The sequence below is a fragment of the Festucalex cinctus genome, chromosome 5, assembly GCF_051991245.1.
Source record: "Festucalex cinctus isolate MCC-2025b chromosome 5, RoL_Fcin_1.0, whole genome shotgun sequence".
Taxonomy (NCBI): Eukaryota; Metazoa; Chordata; class Actinopteri; order Syngnathiformes; family Syngnathidae; genus Festucalex; species Festucalex cinctus.
This window is the reverse complement of record NC_135415.1, coordinates 27,664,689-27,684,670: the sequence shown is the minus strand read 5'-3', so window position 1 is coordinate 27,684,670 and position 19,982 is coordinate 27,664,689. Positions and strand designations below refer to the sequence as shown.

The 19,982-nt window shown below is 42.2% G+C and overlaps 1 protein-coding gene across 10 annotated transcripts in view; it reads right to left on the bottom strand.

Moving 5' to 3' along the window:
- The window catches only part of citb (citron rho-interacting serine/threonine kinase b), a 39,370-nt gene extending 31,837 nt beyond the window's left edge, over nucleotides 1-7,533 (bottom strand). For 3 of the 10 annotated variants that reach the window (XM_077520962.1, XM_077520961.1, XM_077520964.1), the window contains exons 1-4: nucleotides 7,228-7,530; nucleotides 3,499-3,585; nucleotides 2,844-2,987; nucleotides 2,561-2,680 (exon numbers count right to left, since the gene is read on the bottom strand). In XM_077520962.1, coding sequence (XP_077377088.1) covers nucleotides 2,561-2,680; nucleotides 2,844-2,987; nucleotides 3,499-3,507 — 273 coding nt within the window. In that variant the 5' untranslated portion in view covers nucleotides 3,508-3,585; nucleotides 7,228-7,530. Of the gene's footprint in view, nucleotides 1-2,560; nucleotides 2,681-2,843; nucleotides 2,988-3,498; nucleotides 3,586-7,227 lie in introns of all 10 variants that reach the window. The other 7 variants (XM_077520965.1, XM_077520963.1, XM_077520966.1 and 4 more) reach the window with 4 other exon arrangements.
- Nucleotides 7,534-19,982: the final 12,449 nt, after the last annotated feature.

The following is a 19,982-nucleotide window of genomic DNA, read 5'->3' as shown; positions in this document are numbered from 1 at the left end:
CCTTTTTTAAATATCGCCAATACCTACACACACACACACACACACACACACAATATCGTGATAATTATCGTATCGTGACCTTCACATCGTGATAATATCGTATCGTGATGTTTGGATATCGTTACATCCCTAATATGCAGGACATCAGCACCAAATTTAAAGATATCATTTAATTCTAAAAATCCCTCATTTATGTGCATGACAAGACTACAGGTAAATGTGTCAACAGTAGAACAAAAACACATGCAAATGTTGCTAATGAAGCTTCAATTGGTACAGTGATATATGCACAGCACAAGAGATGAAATGCAGACATAGTTTATCAATCAAATCAGAGACTATCTTGTCTGATTTCAGGATGAAGAAGTGGATGAAATTTATGTTTCTGAAAGCGTATGAACTAAGACCCAGCATCTCATCACGACCGGCCTGCCCACTGCATCAGAGCTCTCTTCACTCGGAGGTATAGTGCTCTCATCACCATAGCAACCACTGCACAATGTATTCCGTGCTTGGTAACCAGCGCTAGAGTTGGATGGGAAAAGGCTGCTTTTTGGAAAATCATTGATTCTAATAAAAATAATAAAATAGTAGGGATTTCTTCATATTCTTATATTATCATTTTGACAACTACATTTAAAGAGATACATAAACCTACATATATGTACATGACACAGATTGAAGACGGTTGATTTTGTTAATTAAAATGCTGCAAGCATGTTAAATTTACAGTGCATCATACAGTGATGTTTTCATGATTTGCACACTGAGTGGACCAACGCATAAATACTTGATGCCGTGTGTGCCACAACTTGTATAAGCAGTTGGAAAAGTGCTGCAGTCAGTCTATTTTCCTGGGTTGATATTCTATTTCAACCTTCAAAAATTCTTTGAATTCAGTAACCCAACACATTTACCAATTCACCTCATCACTTCTCTCACAATTAGTACAGTATTAATAAACTTCGGTGAAACTGCCAACCCAGAAGACAAAAGAGAAGGAAACCAAACCCCACAGACAAGCAGCAGGCTTCTGCAGACAAACTTCAGAATTTGATCTCCAGGGCCCAATATTTCAAACATAATCCATCAGGATTAAACCCAGATCTGATCCAAATTTGGGCATTTTAAACCACATTTAATCTGGAAAATTCCTTCAATGCAGATTGGAGCCAGTGTTTGGACATTTCAAAACTTCCCTCCCAAAACTGGATCAGTTTGATCCTGAAAAATAGCAAAGATAGCATATTTCTATAAATAAATATTTTTGTTCTTGTTCTTTTGTGAATATTTAGAAGTCCTACTTACATTTTTCTCTTGACTGTAGTTTTTATCAGTTTTGTTTTTTTGTAAAGTGTCTTTGAGTCTTCTGAAAAGTGCTACGCAAATAAAATGCATTATTATTATTATTAAATTAATCCCACGTCGGGGTCGGATTAGACTGTGATCCATTGTACTGTATTAGTTTTACATGTCGCTGAAACCACATAAATCATGACTGAGCAAATTTAATATTTTTCCAAAAAGCTATACTTTTGGTCATTCCTCATTGGTGCATGTAATTTTTTTTTACAAATTGATGTCCAATCTAAGGTGTTGAAAAGTGGCTTGTGCTCTTTGATGATGCAATGTTAGTCGAAACAAAATGCAGTTTTGGGGTCTCCTGAAAAGTGACGATTTAGCAAGTACAAGGTTTTGGTCCGACGTCAGCGATATACTCATCAATAAATATCTGGCCCTTCCCAGGATTAATATTATAAAAGAGAAATTCTTAAGAAATGAAAGCTCATTATGTACTTTTTCTAAAAACTGGAAAAATCAAAATTCCCCAAATGTCAATAAAATAAAACAAGATAAATAAATAAATAAATAAATAAATAATCCAATTAATTTAAATTAAAAAAAAAAAGAGAAGAAGTTGCCTCAACCCCAAATTTAACAGCAACCAATCTAAAGGAGAAGTCAACCCAAAAAGTTTCCTACTATGTCGTATGTGTCTCCACTAGTCTAAACACGGCATTCAGAGTAATATTGCGTTTTCCCTGAGCAATTGGACTGCAAGTGGGAAAATGGCCGCCCCTTTAGCATTTGGTATATTGACTTCACTGCCCTCTGTCTGTGATCCTATAGTGGTGGGATGGATTTGGAAGTCTCAATCCAAGAGGATTGGGATTATTCTGATCCAAATGCAGCAAAATTTTGAAATATTGTGATCGAAAATCTGGATCAGTTTAAATTTTAGAAAATTCTGGGTCCATGGGATCCAGATTTCCAGCAGTCATTGACACTTTTTCTAAATACAATTGAAACCCTGGACATGGCAGTCATCTGCATAAATTGGCTGTAAATTACTCCAAAATGATAAATGCGATAATATTACAAAATGTGAATTTGACAAGTCTACACTTTAGTCACGTGACAGTTTTTTTCCAAATATATTTTGGAGATATATAAATGTCAATTCACAAAATCTCTCCTGCTCCTTCTGGACCTTACTGGATATAAAAGCCACAATCGTATATAAACATTGAAAAAATGACCAGATATTATACTATCTTACCTGTTCTTTGATTTCCTGAAGCTTGTTACTCTGCTCGCGAATGTCGTGGAGGAGCTGTAATGCTTTGTCATCCTCCTGTGTCACTTCCGTACGAGCCTGTTCCAAACTACGCTTCAGGCTCTGAAAGCAGTACACAATAAGATAGACACACAGATATAAACAGAGGAAGAAAAAAAAAGACTCACCAAATGTTGCTCTGAACATTTTATGAAAAGGCCTACACTAAATAAAAATGCCATACATATTGACATATAGTTTATGCAATGCCGCTGAATCTACTTACACTGCATTCTGTAATGTAGGTGGCCAGGTCCTGTTCGAGAATAGTCCTTTGGGTCTCTGAGGCCTTCAACTCTATGTCCTTCTGCTGCAGTACTGACTCAAGGTCAGACATCTTCCTTTGTACAAGTAAGATCTCCTGCTCAACCTGGAAAGATGAAAACGACACTTTAAATAATCTATCATGAGAGTTTTACCGCATTTAACGATTTTGACTCCCACAGGTTCCTGCAGATATATTATTAACATTACGGCGACAGCAAATCCACAGATTCATTATAGGCAGCATGTATATTTCACAATATTCCACCCATTATGTCCATTATCAAATATTTAAAGAAGAAGTTGAGGGCAGTTGAATCTATGTAGATGTAGTATGTGCTTGATGCAAATCATTTAAAATCACTTCAGTGTCAATAAAGTTGCATTTATAATCCCATTCAGTCTAATGCCTTAAATGTTTTAAATTATGCAGTTTTGTATAGGTGGGTAGAAATGTGCTACATTTACTTTGCATTATTTTTTTATTTTTTTTTAGTCCTATTATTCTAAAGTAACAGTACTCTTACTTGAGTATAATTTTGGCCTACTCTGCCCACTTCTGGTTTGTATCACTGTAGAATTGTGTTCTCTGAAAGAAGCAAACAAAGAAACTCTACCTGTGACATGTGTCCAGCAATTGTGACAATTTTGTTTAGAGATGGTCCCAAATGGGGTGTTGTTACAGAGGACTGGTGGTTGTTGTTCTGATGGAGAGAAACATGACACATTATCACAAAAAGAGGAACATTTGGAATAAGTGACCTAGACTACTACAAAGACCTGTTAGAATTCCAGTTGTTAATATTGGGTGGAGATTTCAACTTGCACACCATAAAATCTGCACGAGACCAATGACACCTTAATGAGGTGAACTTGAATTTTTTTAAGCAAGTTGGAAGTATTATGTGGGAGTTGTTACACGGCAAAAAAAAGTGTGAAGAATAAAAATCACAATAATGCTTCAGCATTCCCACAACAAAGCCATTTTTTTTTTTTTTTTTACAAAATGTTCTAATGGTTCATTAATTGACATTTAAAAAAATGCAGTATGTCAAATAATTTCATCAATTAGGTTGTTCACATTGGTTAGTGAATGCTTAGTGTGCTTTAAGAGATCCTTATTGAGTTGGCAAAACAAACAAGCTCCTATTTTTAGCTGAGAACTGCTCGAAATAGGTTGCTCATGTTGATATAACAGTGTTTTACACCACCACCGGCTATATTTAGCAGGATGCGTGATCAAGAGCAAGGCAGAGGAATGATGAACAGAATATTAAAAGCGAGCGCTCTCCACCCACTTTCCCCAACAGTAACATGCTCGTCTCAGTCTTAAGTAGAAGGACATTGTGGAACTGGACTGACGCGGTCGTTCTTTGTGTTGCTGGCTGCTCCAAAACATTCTGTTTTTGACTGTGTTCTTTTTAGTGCAAGTGTTCAGTCTTCTGTGCGCCGTCTGTGACCAGCAGGGGATAAACAACATGCGGTCCAAAAGATCACAGGCAGTGGCCTCCGTGTCAAAACAAAAGACTAGATGCACTTTTTAGATGCAAAATAGATCAATAAATCACTTTGACTTCTTCTGTGAATAATTTTCCATATATGGGGATGATGTAACTGCGCTTAGGGATCACTAGGTACAGGGTGATACATGTGCGTGACAAGATATGTCAGGAAAGCAAACATTCACCTCTGCAAACATTTTTGACAGACACTTTTCTTGCGATCTGGCCTGATAACTTTCTGCCCATAATGTGCATGCCCTCTTTTCAGTTGATACCTGATAACCTATAAGGCCATACTCCTCCTTGTTCACCATAACGTGATGTCTTGATGATATGGAGAATTGAAAACTCCAAGATATATAACACAGATGTTGCTTGGCTCAGAATTTCAGCTCCATTTCATCTCAAAGGTGTTAGATGGTGTTGAAGTTAGTCCTGTGTGCACAAACCAATCATATCTTTATGGACCTTGCTTTATTTTATTTTATTTTTTTATTTTTTTTAGCAGGGGCACAGCCATGCTGGAACAGAAAATAGCTTTCCCCGAACTGTTCAAGTACCGGTAAGAAGCATAGACTTGTCAAAACTGTCTTGATAAATTGAGGAATTATCATAACCCCTCTTTGAATAATTGATAAATATGTGTTTCTCATTACATAACACTTTAAGACAGTGGTGTCCAAACTATGGCCCGGGGGCCATTTGTGGCCCGCCAACCATTTTTCAGTGGCCTCTATTTGTACAGTTGGTGGAGACTACCATTAATAGTATTTATTTTCATTTTAGATTTTCTATGAAAAGATACAATTGAACTTGTTACAAGAAAAATGGGAACATTTGTTTACCTAACGCTCAGGTGAATAGTTGGTAATTCATTTTTAGACGCAAAAATTGTTTCTACGAATTGTGAACATATTAGATTAACTGCTTTAAAAATGTTTAAAATATTTATCTCATCTCATTTTACAATATATGTTTTCAAACTAACTGTAATATATAAACAATAGACAATTGCTTGATTGATTTTGGCGCAATTTAATGAACTAAAGTTGAAAATTTTTTAAAGCGGCCCTTCCATCCTTCGATTTTTCCAAATGTGGCCCTCAGAGTAAAAAGTTTGGACATCCCTGCTTTAAAAGGAGTGAAATTAATTGCTGATTGACGATGGTTCGAAGATTATGGCATTTTAGGTTTGCCAGAAATGCAGTTCACATTTTGACTGTTAACGGCGGCCCATTAATCATTTTTGGTTTTGCTTGGCAGTGATGAAACAGCAATGCTTAAAATGTTCCTCAAACATAGTTTATTTATGAGATGCCATCAACAACGGAACAAAAACATTCACCATAGTCACCGCTGAGGAGGTTCTTTTTGGTGGGTTGAATAATGTGTTGGCGTGTGAGTCAGAGATTTCGAGGAGGAGGAAAGTAGAAAAGGGTTACATCCCGTTCTGCTGTGTGGCCCAAGTTCTGTATTGCTGTTTGGGCTGTAAAGGGAACAGCCAATCAAAAAATTCACTGTTGTTGCTGTTGCACAGATAACTCTCAAAGGCTGTCCGAGCAGTCCCACTACTGGATACTCAAGTTTGAGCTTTCACTTCGCCCTCTGCACATGCCATCGAGTTTACTGCTGAGATAGGCTCCAGCACCCATTTTCTGAACCACTTGCTCCTCACAAGGGTCACGGGGGGTGCTGGAGCCTATCTCACCTGGCTATGGGCAGTAGGCGGGGTACACCCTGAACTGGTTGCCAGCCAATCGCATTATTATTATTATTATTATTATTATTATTATTATTATTATTATTATTATTATCATCCTCACCTTTCTGTCAATTACAATATGGACACTAATCAAGTGTCCCATGATTGTACTTCCACAGCCATCATCAATTCCAATGGAAAACAGGACAGGTGTGGGTTTCTAAAAGAAGCCCTGGACAGAACAACACTTGAGAACATAGAATGTTCCATTTTTCTTCTCTGTCATCTCGTCACATGATATAACCTGATCCATAATGCGTACACAACAATTATGGATGTGGAGTTGGCAATTTCTCGCACCACTAACATGGAATGAAACATCAAAACAAGACACAAGCAAATAATTATAATTTAATAAATAAAATACAGTAACTCCAACTCCATGTGTCAATTGTACAGTATCACCTCATTATTACATCAACAAGTGTCTCTTTCCCGCACTCACACTATCACTGCCATTTTTTAGTTGATTGAAAATGTACAGTCATTTGTGATCAAGCTGAATAAGCACCAGCGAAGTCGCAAGCTATCTCTCCACTACCCTTTGCAATCCCGCTGTTACCATAGTAACCGCAGTCTTCAGCTTGTCACTTTTTCCTTCGGACTTTTCAAGCCTAACTGGATTACTGACCATCATCACTTATTTTGAATCTTCCGGTGTGAGGGTCAAAGCCCGTATTGACTTCATAATCAAAACTTCTTCAACCTTGTCATTGATGGATGGGTGTAATTTGAGCTCAAACGGACAGAGTGGAAGCAGTCTAAACGCCACCTCCGGGAGTGATGGCAATCTGTGTAAGTGTACGCAACAGTAAGCTGAGCAGTGAGCTAAGAAGCAAACCAAGACGAAACGTCTCTGTCGTGACCAAAAAGGAAAGCTCACTCTTCAAACAACAGGGCTGCTGCAGAGGACTGCTGCAACAACACTATGTGATCATTATACAGTGGTGTCAATCAATCAATCAATCCGCCAGGCAATAGATACAGCAAACTGGGATGGCGCACAAAACAATACTATGCAGTTAAATTCAAGGATCTGATCCTGTTTCCAGCTATTTTAAGTAAACCAGTACAGCACTTACTCAGGCTGCTGCAGCTTGAAACCTTTTTCCCCGGTTGCTCCTTAAACACGGTACCTCCTTGTCCGGTACACCCGTTCATGTGGGGTCTCTGACAGAAGCCACCAGCTAGACTGAGAGCTTCGCTGGTTCATCAGATTTGAGGATGACATCCTCACTGAGGAGAGAGAAGAGAGCAGATGAGAGGAGCGGAGAAGAGAGTGAGCTCAACCGGTGAGCTCTGTTTACAGAGAGATAGAGAGGAGGAGAGGGGGGTGGCATTGTGGAGAAATGCAGCAGATCCGTGATCACACGGAGGTGGCTCTCGCTCTCTCTCCTGTCACTGGCAAACCCTTCACCACACCTCCCACCGCCCCCTGTCAAACTATTTGGTCGTGCGCCGTGCTGCAGCAGCTGTCACTAATCGCATTCATGTATGCAGCTTGAAACTCTGAGAAAGCAGGAAGCTACCAGCACGTGTAAACTAGTGTCAGGTGTCTCCTCATAACTGACTTGTATAAAATGCTCCCTATAAAACCTCACAATCATGGCAGCACAATCCAGTGCTGAAGATTTATACTTTGCAGAAAACTGTAAATAGTAAAAGTATTAACAATACAGCACAGTTTATTTTAAGAATGTTCTCGTTATTTTCCTTCCATATGTGCTACATTTGTGCTTGAAGATGCCATTGAGAGGTTTTCTGACCATAAATGTACAAAAGCATTCACATGCACATCTCTACTCATGTCACCTTCAACCTCCGAAAAATCATGTTATGGGGGGCCGGGGTAGCCGGCGAGAGTGGATCCCAGAATACGCAGACCAGAGGAAGGATGATAAGGAATTTATTCCGCTGAGATGCGCGGAAACAAACAACCGAAAAAGCTGGTCAGACAACCAGTACAAAAACAACTCAACCGAAAACACTTGCAAAAGGCAAGGAGAAAAATAGTGATTAACGAAAAACACTTGCTTACAAAAAGCAAGGATTCACAACAAACATCATACAACACGAAATAGAAAGTTCAACTTAAGAAAACGTGGCCAACAGCGCACACGTAAAAGGTAACACTACAAGTCTAGGTGAGAGAACGGAAACTAAAATCCAAACATTTTACAAAGTACAACAAAGGGCGACGTAGTAATACATGACACGTGAAAAACTATGAAAGACTATGAAAACGCTCGAATAAACACTTGGCAGCACAGCAGTGAGCAAGATGAATAATCTGGCAGTCAGCAGTAGTGGCGCAGTGGCTTTTAAAGTCCATTGATTGTCCACGAGGAACAGGTGCGGTCATTAAGGTGGGAAACTCCCACCAATCACTTGGGTGCTGGAAAGAAAACAAACAGACGCCTGAGAGCCAAACCATGACAGTACCCCCCCTTTAACGGACGCCCCCTGGCGGACCACCTGGTTTCGAGGGGTGAGCTGAATGGAAGTCCCGCAGGAGGGACGGATCCAAGATCCAGGAGCGGGGGACCCACTGCCGCTCCTCCGGCCCGTAGCCCTCCCAGTCGACCAGATACTGGACACCCCTGCCGCGAGGTCTGGAGTCCAGGATTTCTCTGACTGTGTAGATAGGGTCACCGTCGAGCAGTCGTGGAGGCGGCGGAGTCACTGGAGCGGGAGCTAACTCACTGGAGACAACAGGCTTGAGCTGGGAGACATGGAAGACTGGATGGACCCTCATGGATGGCGGGAGACAAAGTTTCATGGCCACGGGATTAACCACAGTCACAATTTCGTAAGGGCCAACATACCGCTGCCCCAGCTTTTTGGCCCCGCCTGCTAGCCGTAAGTTTCGGGTGGATAGCCATACCTTGTCTCCCGGGGCATATGTCGGTGCTGGGCGGCGGCGCCGATCAGCGATGGCCCGGTTCCGGGCAGCAGTACGGGACAAGGCCGCTCTGGTCTCCCGCCAGACTCTGTGGGCTCGGCGAAGGTGCATTTGCACGGACGGGAGGTTTACTTGTCCCTCTTGGGATGGAAACAGCGGGGGTTGGTAACCGTAAGCAGCCTCGAACGGAGATCGACCTGTCGCTGAGGAGACCAACGTGTTGTGTGCGTACTCAACCCAGGCTAGGTGTGATGACCATGATGCGGGGGACTGCAGGCACACACAGCGAAGCGCCGCTTCCAGTTCCTGGTTCAGGCGTTCCGTTTGGCCGTTGGTTTGCGGGTGGTAGCCCGATGACAGGCTCGTGGTGGCTCCCAATGCCCTGCAGAACCGCTTCCAGACTTGGGACACGAACTGTGGTCCTCTGTCAGAGACCAAGTCGAGGGGGATGCCATGGAGCCGAACCACGTGCTTGATCAACAGTTTTGCCGTCTCCAATGCAGACGGCAACTTTGATAAGGCCACGAAATGGCCAAGCTTTGAAAATCTGTCTGTTACGGTCAGAATCACAGTGTTACCTCTTGACACCGGCAGCCCCGTGATGAAGTCCATGGCAATGTGGGACCAAGGGCGAGAGGGTACCGGTAGGGGCCGTAGTAGCCCAGCAGGGGCTTGGTGGGACGCCTTTCCACAGGCACATGCGACACAAGCCCTCACAAAGTCTGAGACGTCTTTACTGAGTTCCGGCCACCAGAACCGTTGTTCCACCAGGTATTGCGTGCGGTGGACTCCAGGATGGCACGCGAGGTTGGACTCATGTCCCCATTGTAGAACATCCGGGCGTACCTGAGGGGGCACAAACAATTTCCCAGGAGGAACCTCTTCCGGTACTTGGATACCGGCCAGTGCGTCGGTAACTTTCCGTTCGATAGTCCATTGCAATGCTCCCATGATGCAGCGTTCGGGCAGAATAGGTTCAGGAACCATGGCTTCTGTGGCGTGGTCATAGATGCGTGAAAGGGCATCTGGCTTCTGATTCAAAGTTCCCCTGCGATAAGTCAGCACAAAGTCAAAACGAGTAAAAAACAGAGCCCATCTTGCCTGCCGTGGGTTCTTTCTTTTGGCTGCACGAATATATTCCAGGTTCTTGTGGTCTGTGTAGATTATGAATTGTTCCTTCGCTCCCTCCAGCCAGTGTCTCCACTCCCGTAGAGCCAGTACGATGGCCAGAAGTTCGCGGTTCCCAACGTCATAGTTGACCTCTGCAGGGCTAAGCCTCCTTGAGAAGAACGCGCAGGGGTGCAGCCTCTGGTCATCCGGGGAGCGTTGGGAAAGGACCCCCCCCACTCCTGAACTGGATGCGTCGACCTCGACCACAAAAGGAAGTTCTGGGTTAGCATGCTTCAACACTGGTGCAGTAGAAAACAATTGTTTTAATTCAGAAAAAGCTAATTCCGCTTCCGGAGTCCACTGGAATGGAACTTTATCAGATGTAAGCCGTGTAAGTGGTTGTGCCCTTTGACTATAGTTTCGGATAAAGCGCCTATAGAAATTAGCAAACCCTAGGAACCTTTGCAGCTGTTTCCTAGACGATGGAGAGGGCCAATCCACCACAGCCTGAATCTTAGCTGGGTCTGCTCTAAGTTGTCCTCTCTCCACTATGAAGCCCAGAAACTGGACCGAGTCTAAGTGAAATTCGCATTTCTCAGCTTTTACATACAACCGGTTCTCCAGTAATCGCTGGAGTACTTTGCGTACGTGAATCCTATGCTCTTTGAGATCGCGTGAAAAAATCAGGATGTCGTCAAGATAAACAAAACAGAACTGATCCAGCATATCTCGTAAGACGTCGTTAATTAAACACTGAAACACGGATGGTGCGTTAGTTAGTCCGAACGGCATTACTAGGTATTCGAAATGTCCCAGCGGGGTCTTGAAAGCAGTTTTCCACTCATCCCCCTCCCGAATCCGAACCAAGTGGTATGCACTCCTAAGATCAAGTTTTGTAAAAACTGTGGCGGCTTGCAGTGGCGCAAACGCTGAATCAAGCAAGGGCAAGGGGTATTTATTCTTTATAGTAATATCATTGAGACCCTTGTAATCAACACAGGGCCGTAACGACTTATCTTTCTTCTCGACGAAAAAAAACCCTGATCCTACCGGTGAAGTCGACGGACGGATTAAGCCGGCGGCCAAGGAGGAAGAGATATAGTCATGCAAGGCCGCCTGTTCCGGTTGCGAAACCCTGTACAATCTGGAGGAAGGAAGTGGCGCATTGGGAATCAAGTCGATTGCGCAATCGTAGGGTCTATGGGGTGGCAACGACTGGGCTCGGTCCTTACTGAAAACCTTACTAAGATCATGATATTCTCTCGGTACATTGTCAAGGCAGATTGCCTCCAGAAACATAGGCGGAGAGGTAGGTTTATCGCGGTCGGCGGATACTAGACAGTTAGCATGACAGAATTCGCTCCAGTTTTCCAAGGCCGGCTTGGACCAGTCGATCTCTGGGTTATGTTTCTTAAGCCACGGAAGTCCCAAAATAATGGGTACCGAACGGGACGGCATAACAAAAAAACGAAGACGCTCCACGTGGTTACCTGACAACCTTAACTCAACCGGAGCCGTAACGTTTTCAATAGCGGCCAGGAGGCGTTCGTCAAGATCCAGCACCTCTTTACATTCCCTAAGGGGTTCTAAGGAACAACCCAACTGTTCAACAATACCAGGATCCATGAAACACTCATCGGCCCCAGAGTCAATAAGCGCTATAACTGTAACAGTATTTCCTGGCCCCGTTACCTCCCCTGGAAGTTCGAGCCTAGTGTGGCTGACAGTTCTAGAACCCACCATACTCTTCTCTACCCCCGTCCGAATGCACTCACGCTGTGGTGTAGATGACGAGACCGGGGTATCAGCCGGGGCTTGTAGAGAGCGGAGCAGCGTTGTTCCTTGTTGCCCCCGTGAAGCTCTGGCTGGACAGCCGGCGACGCGGTGTCCCACTTGACCGCAGTAGTAGCAGGCCCCACTCCGAGATCGGCGCAGCCGCTCTGCTGGGTGAAGTCGACCACTCCCCAGTTGCATGGGTTCGTCCGCTACGGCGTCAGTCACGGATCCTGACATGTCTCTGCGTTGGCTGCTTTGCTCGCAGCCCCGTTCTCGGCGTCTTTCCCGGATACGATTATCCAGTCTAATACTCAGGGCTATGAGTTCTTCCAAGTTCGTGGTTTCGTCGCGAACTGCCAACTCGTCCTTCAATACGGGTGAAAGTCCTCGCCGGAATATACAACAAAGCGCTCGATTGTCAAACCCGCTTTCTGCGGCCAGGATTCTAAATCCAATAGAATAGTTTGCGACTGATTGCCGGCCCTGCACATAGTCAAGTAACTGGCCTCCGGCCTCCTTCCCCGTCACAGGATGATCAAACACGCATCTGAATTCACGAACAAAATCGGGGAAGGAAGACCGGAGCTCAGGTGCTGAATTGCTCACGGCCATACTCCAAGAGGCTGCTTGGCCAGTCAAAAGGCTCATAACAAATGCTACCTTGGAGCGATCAAGGGCATACGTAAGCGGTTGTTGGTCAAAAATCAGGGAACAGTGGTGCAAAAAGGTACTGCACGTACCGGGTTCTCCTCCGTAACGTGACGGATGTGGCAGAGAAGGCTCGCTAATAGCAACATTAGAAGGCAGCGCTTGCTCTAAGTCAGGAGTCGAGCTAGCTCGGGGAGAAGCGTATGCTTCTGCTTGACCGACCCGGGTCAAAAGCTCCCCAAATTGGCGGGCCAGCGTGGAAATCGCCTCCTGCATATCACGCAGCGATTTGTCATGCTGCCCCACCAACTTCCTTTGACTGGCCAAAGCGTGACGTACCTCTTCCGGGCCTGCGGGATCCATGGCCAGATTATTCTGTTATGGGGGGCCGGGGTAGCCGGCGAGAGTGGATCCCAGAATACGCAGACCAGAGGAAGGATGATAAGGAATTTATTCCGCTGAGATGCGCGGAAACAAACAACCGAAAAAGCTGGTCAGACAACCAGTACAAAAACAACTCAACCGAAAACACTTGCAAAAGGCAAGGAGAAAAATAGTGATTAACGAAAAACACTTGCTTACAAAAAGCAAGGATTCACAACAAACATCATACAACACGAAATAGAAAGTTCAACTTAAGAAAACGTGGCCAACAGCGCACACGTAAAAGGTAACACTACAAGTCTAGGTGAGAGAACGGAAACTAAAATCCAAACATTTTACAAAGTACAACAAAGGGCGACGTAGTAATACATGACACGTGAAAAACTATGAAAGACTATGAAAACGCTCGAATAAACACTTGGCAGCACAGCAGTGAGCAAGATGAATAATCTGGCAGTCAGCAGTAGTGGCGCAGTGGCTTTTAAAGTCCATTGATTGTCCACGAGGAACAGGTGCGGTCATTAAGGTGGGAAACTCCCACCAATCACTTGGGTGCTGGAAAGAAAACAAACAGACGCCTGAGAGCCAAACCATGACAAATCAAAACACTTGCTACAGTATTTTGGATTTTAAGGACACTAATACTGCATTCGAGGATTGTCGGAAGTCGGAAAAATCCGAGTTGAAACATCCCAGTTCCGACCTCATAGCGTTCGAGGTGAAAGTAAACAACCAAAATGGCGGATAGTGATAAATTGTTTTTTTATTTTGGTCCTCAAATCTCAATTTGACCTCCAGAAAACTTACCTTTTTGCAATTTAGTTTCATTTATTGTTTTAATCGTATTTTATAAGCATTCAATACAGTTAAGTAGTTTACCGTATAATTTCATGCAGGGATAGAGCGGCAATGGGGTACCGGTATATGCCACGGAAGAGGCGGGACGTGATTTTACACGTCAGTTTATTTCCGGTCCAGGTTACGAACGCGCAAACGAGGGGCACAAAGTCGGAAGCGCAATTATTTTTGACGCAGCCCACACGTCGCAAAACGAACCGGAAACAAACTGATGTGCAAAAAAAAACAGTCCCGCCTCTTCCGTGGCATATACTCCATACTGTCGCGTACGTTGCGTTACATTAAGTTATGGTGAATATTTATGAATGAAGAAAGCTATCTAGTTTTATACTCGAGTAAATTGTGTTTTGCCATTCAGAGTGACGTCACATTGTAGTCCGCCGGTGATGTCGGGGTCCTTGTTTTTTACCGACTTCGCAAGTGGAATTTCCGAGTTCGGAACACTTCCTGGTTTGAACTCGGATATTTCCGACTTCCGACCATCCTAGAATGCAGTCAGTAAAGTAAATTTAATTGAAAATCGGACTCTGTCGGAGGTGCTCTGTCAACCTGTTCTGTTCATTACTTTTGTGAACAGAATTCCTATAGGCAAGGTGTTGAGAGTGCTGTTAGCTTTACGAAAGCATGTTTGACATTTGCAGATGACGTGATTCTTGTGGCCTCATAAAGCTGTGACCTTCCGTGTTTGCTGGGACGGATCACAGCTGAGCTTGAGGCAGCCGGAATGAAAATTGAGGCCACTATAAATCGGCGCCACGGTCCTCGGTTGCAAAAGAATGTTTTCACGGCCTTTGGGTTAGAAGTACAGTATAGGCTAATCATGTTTTAGGTAAAGGCAGTGTCGAGGTTAGCATGGGGTATTAATGACGTCACTAAAATTATGTAAATTAAAACTCAAACAAATTGCTTGGTAGTTTAAAGCGAATGGTTTGAACCCGTATCTCAGTCATAAATGTGAGAAAAATAATAAAACTCACCTAATATCATTATCAATGTTGAATGTAGCAATAAAGGAAAAGTAATTAATTTTGTAACTCACAAGAAGACCATATTTCAAGCTGGCTTACGAACAGAACACACCTCCACCATCACACCTAAAATTTATTTTAATAATAATGTATGTTTGTTTTGTTTTTGTTTTTTTCAGCCATCCATTTGCTACCGCTTATACAGATCTGGCGATAATCGAATCTGAGAGCGAGGTACAACCTGGACTTTGTGTATATGTGCCCTACGATTGGGTGCTGACCAATTCAGCTAGGGATAGGTCCCAGATCACCTGTGATTCTAATGAGGACAAGCAACACAGTGGACGGACAGATGGACGGACAGACGGATATAGGCTACGGCTGTTGTTAGCACAAATTGTTACCTGGCCTGCAAAACTAAACACACACATTATCTGCAGTTGGATAAAAAGCTATTGTATGATAAATGATACAACGGCCACGATCATGCTTGACTCACTCACTCAGCCGCCCACTGCCACAGTTGATCATGTGGTCAGCTCAGCTGTCTTATGCTGATACTTGTATACTTGTAACTATTTAGTTAAGAAATGATAGATCCTAACTTGTGGTGAGGTTATAATTAGTGGAGCAGGATACTCTATTTCTCAATTGAGCCTGTGTAAGGGCTATGAGGTAGATGTGCTTTCTTACGCATTTGATTTTACAAAGTTTGGGCCAGCTCAGTTTGTCATATTTTGGTTTCATATTGTATGAGAGATGAATAAATCTCATACAGAAAGAGCTGCATATCATGGAATCATTATAACCTGATGATGATGATGAGTCAAAATGTCTGTGTAACAAAAAGGCACTTGCACAAGATCGAGTGCAGGAGCTCAAGCGAGTGCCCCTTTTTACTTGGTTGAGCTGATGTGGGGTCTTTTTGCTGCAGTCCATATTTTTTTCTACATTTAGCAATATTTAAAACAATAATAATGACAATGACCCTCTCTGTCACCATTATCGATTTCCCCTGTAAAGGAGTTTGATACCTGAAGGGCATTTAATTGAATTCTTGTGAGAATTCGGCCCCTCGCTCATCTAGGGCCGCTGGCCCCTCCCCATCTCCTCCTCCGCCTCCACATTGCTCTCACTGAAAACACTTGACTTTTCAAATAAAGGCCACCCATGCATAACACATAGCCTGCAGGTTTTGTACTAATGAAATCCGTAATTTCAAATCCTTGTCCAGCCCTTTATTGACATTTGACATGTTTAATGAAGAGGTGGAGGGAAATAAACACAGCTGCAGACCGACCAACAAACACACGGACGGAGACTTTCAAAACTGTTTTACAAATGAGACAAGTTTACTAGTTTTTGTTTTCACTGAAAATCTTTATTTTGATATCAAGCCTGAAGGGGAAAAGAGTGACCCCAAACATGTTGCAGTGGAATGTCAAGTAACTCACAGAATAAAATATTGGAAACAATAATTTATAACTAAAGCGTTCTGGTCAAACCTCTGTTCTGTGTGTATTAAGGGAGATATGAAAATACCAAGCATTTATGTAAATGGTGAAGTTTGCTTGTTAATATTATAAACTAATACAGTATACACTAGTATGTAAAAGTAAAAATATGATACTTAGAAGCATATGAAAATGATAATAAATGGGAAAACATTGGCAGAATAATAGGTCAGTTGTTAACTACCTCAAGTGGGTTTCTAATTTGTGAACGACTACTGTTCATTGAGGAGACATACAAATTAACCAGAGTGGATTCACCTTCCAAGAGATATGTTAAGAAGCTGCACTGTCCTACTCCGTTCGCCTCCTTTTGAATAGTTGTGATTTACAAGGCAGTTTCTCGTCATTGTCTGGAATTCATTTATTCATTTTAATTGAGTCATGAAGAGTAATCTGTGAATTCAAGTGAATGTCATATCACTAGAAACCACACCTTGTGTCTCATGTATTCTGTAGGAACTTAGAATCACGTTTAGATAGATTCAAATGGTTTTAATTTTAAATATAAAATTACTTTTGAATGAATGAATGATGTTGGCTATGAATGTTCTCCGTTTTTGCAAATGTGCTACTTACTGTTTTTCTATGAAAAGGCTCATTTGGGGGGTTTTTTGTGTGTTTTTTTTGTGGGTTTTTTTTTTTTTTTTTTTTTTTTTTTTTTTTTTTTTTTTTTTTTAAAGGCTCATTTGTAAGCGTCCCATCCAGCAAGGTCGCGGCGCCACCTAAAATACTAATATGGAAACACTGCCACCTAATGGCAAGATACTGACATACATCAACAAATCAAAACAACCAATATACATGTATATTGGTTGTTTTGATTTGTTGTCCAGTCACATAAAAATCGTAGAGGCTTTGTCATACAAAAGACAAACAACCACAACAAGGAAATTGTGTTTACGGGACTGGCTTTTAAATAAGCACAGAACACTCTGGGACACTAACTGCTCTACGTAAATTGGACGTTACTTGTGCTCAATGTCATATCAGTCGCGAGGTTGTAAAAAAAAATATTTTTGGTATTGCAGATAAGCTAACACAGACAGCCACTTGCCTTTTTATGGTTTAAAAAAGTTTTTTATTTTATTTTTTTTATTTATTTTATTTTTTTAAATAAGGTAGGAAAACTGACTTAAATAGTACTAGTCCATCTTGCACAAGTTCTCAAATAGCAAACAGTTAACGGACCTTTAGTAGTATACCCTGCCAGTGTTCTGGCAGCTTTCTTCTTGAAGGCAGTAGCTTGTTGCCCCACAGAGGGTGCTACAGTCCCTGTGATAGGTCAGTGTACAGGTACACGGAGGCAAGATAACAACTATATGAACTGGATTGCAATTGCATTTCTGATAAAAAAAAATAAAAAAAAAAGCGGCCCAAAATGAGACCAGATTCCTCACATTCACAGTACAACGGCAGTTTTCTTCAACAATGCCTCACAAACAATTATATATGTTTCCATGTTCCTCGTGCAATGCCGGGTGGATAATGTATGTAAACCTTTCGTGTTCTTTTAATAACTGGTTGGCCTTCAAACAAACACTTTTTCAGATCAGACCTGCACAACATAAGGAAATGTTTCGGCAAAATAATATTCTTGGGATTTCTGGTGTGAAATGCTTTCATGCGATCAGATGATGGTGTCTAATTGTCATTTGCCTTGTTTACTGTTGATAGAAATCTGCTCGGATTAAAATGCAACAATGTATGTTTTTGTGGACATTTTCCCACTTAATTTGAATCTACATAACACATAAAGCATTAAACTAATGAGGATAATGTGTGCTTCAGATGAGCTCAGAGGAAATCACCCATTATGTGTCTATCCCCCACAGGAGAGCAGCAGGCAGTGACCCACTTCTTTTGTGTGATCTTCATCGGCTCAAGAGGCTTTGTTTGTAATCATTCATCAGTGCCCACCCGCCACATTCTGACCTCATCGCTACCCCTTCATCTTTCACCCATGCACACGTTGCCATGTCTGAGCGAACCATTAGTGCTTTCATCATCCATCCATTTTCCTAACCGCTTATTCCTCACAAGGGTCGCGGGGGTGCTGGAGCCTATCTCAGCTGGCTTCGGGCAGGGCTTTCACCGTTTTTCCGTCAAAGAATTTAGCAGCCTATGTAACCTATAATTCAATGATTTTTATTAACCTGCCGTTATTCTATATTTCTCGTCTAACCCCACCAGAGACTTCCTTCCAAAAGTTGGAACAGTGAAGCCATACCTTTTATATTTGTTGTAGACTGAAGACAAATGTTTGACATCAGTTTCTTTCAGATTTTCTTTAAAAAAAAAAAAAAAAATCCAGTAGAACAGATGCATCTTTTATGTTTTTTTTTTTTTTGGGGGGGGGGGGGGGTTGCACCAAAGTTTTTGGTTTGTGTGTTGTTGTTTTTTGTTTTTGTTTTTTTGCTTGTGCTTTTTTTTTTTTTTTTTTTTTGCTCCAGTTTTTGCTATTCTTTAATGTAACCATTTTACTTGTTGCTGTAGTTTTTTTTTTTTTTTACCTGTTAAATCAGGCTACTCTATTTCTCATATGCACTCTGAAATTTAAAAGGGAGAAAATCATACACATCAGATTAAGGTATTGCAAGCACTGTTCCAATTTAAAGTACAAATAACCCAGATACCGTTCTCACCTGCTATAGCTCGCCAAGGATGCATTGGTTGGATACTTGTGAAGCCTTTTCTAGGAAAATATCTCAAGAAGCTTTTCGTGCTGCTATCACAGAAACATGTCAGTTGAGGGGAATGTTACAAGTACACCGCCGTTCCAATTGGCAAAGAGACTCATATTCTATATGGAGTACGTTCACAAGTAGACTACTTTCTTCGGAAGACCTACTTGGCGAATAAGACCGTAGACTCACATTGAGAAATGGCCTGTGTTTTGTGTAGCTACTCCTAAAAAAATTGCATCGCTTGGGTGCCTAATTTGGACAATAAAACAAAACAGCAGCAGCCCTGGTGGGTGTGTGACCACTGAGTGACATGGTGAAATGTCCTATTTTTATGTAAACTGAATGTGATCTTCAAAGTTGAGGCTCATTTCATCTCTTGAGAGGTCAAACTTCCACAACGTTTAAAAGGTTCAAATCTTGGACGATGGCCTTGCCTGCTATTGGAATTGACTTTCTACTGATATTTTAACAGTTCCTGAAAATTTCAGTTTCATATCTTTTTCCTAAGATACTGGTTGCTATGGACATTTGAAAGATGCAAGTACCAAAACTTTATACCTTTATTCTCAAAACCTTCCAACATTAAAATTGCTATAACTTTGTCAATTTTTGAGGTATGTCCATGTATTATATATAATTTTAAAGGGAATTAAGTGCAGAATTCGGATGTCAATATCTCAATTTTGATTTTTATGTATTTTTTGGCACATGAGGACCCTTTGGCCAGAGCCAGTTACATATATGTAGTATGTTTTTCTTATTAAAAAAATAAAAATAAATCCTAGCTTTCCTAAAATGAAGTGGCAGACTGCAGACGCCCCCCATGCGCTCCTCGTGCTCATTAGTGGAGGTCTCACACCCGCGCGCACACGCACACAACCGTGAGAAGCCCCAAAATATGGCGCTATCATTGTCAGCCAATGAGATGGCCGCTTGTAACAGGTTGCAGCTGACGTCATTGGCGCGGCGGGAGCGCGCATTCAAGAAGTGCAC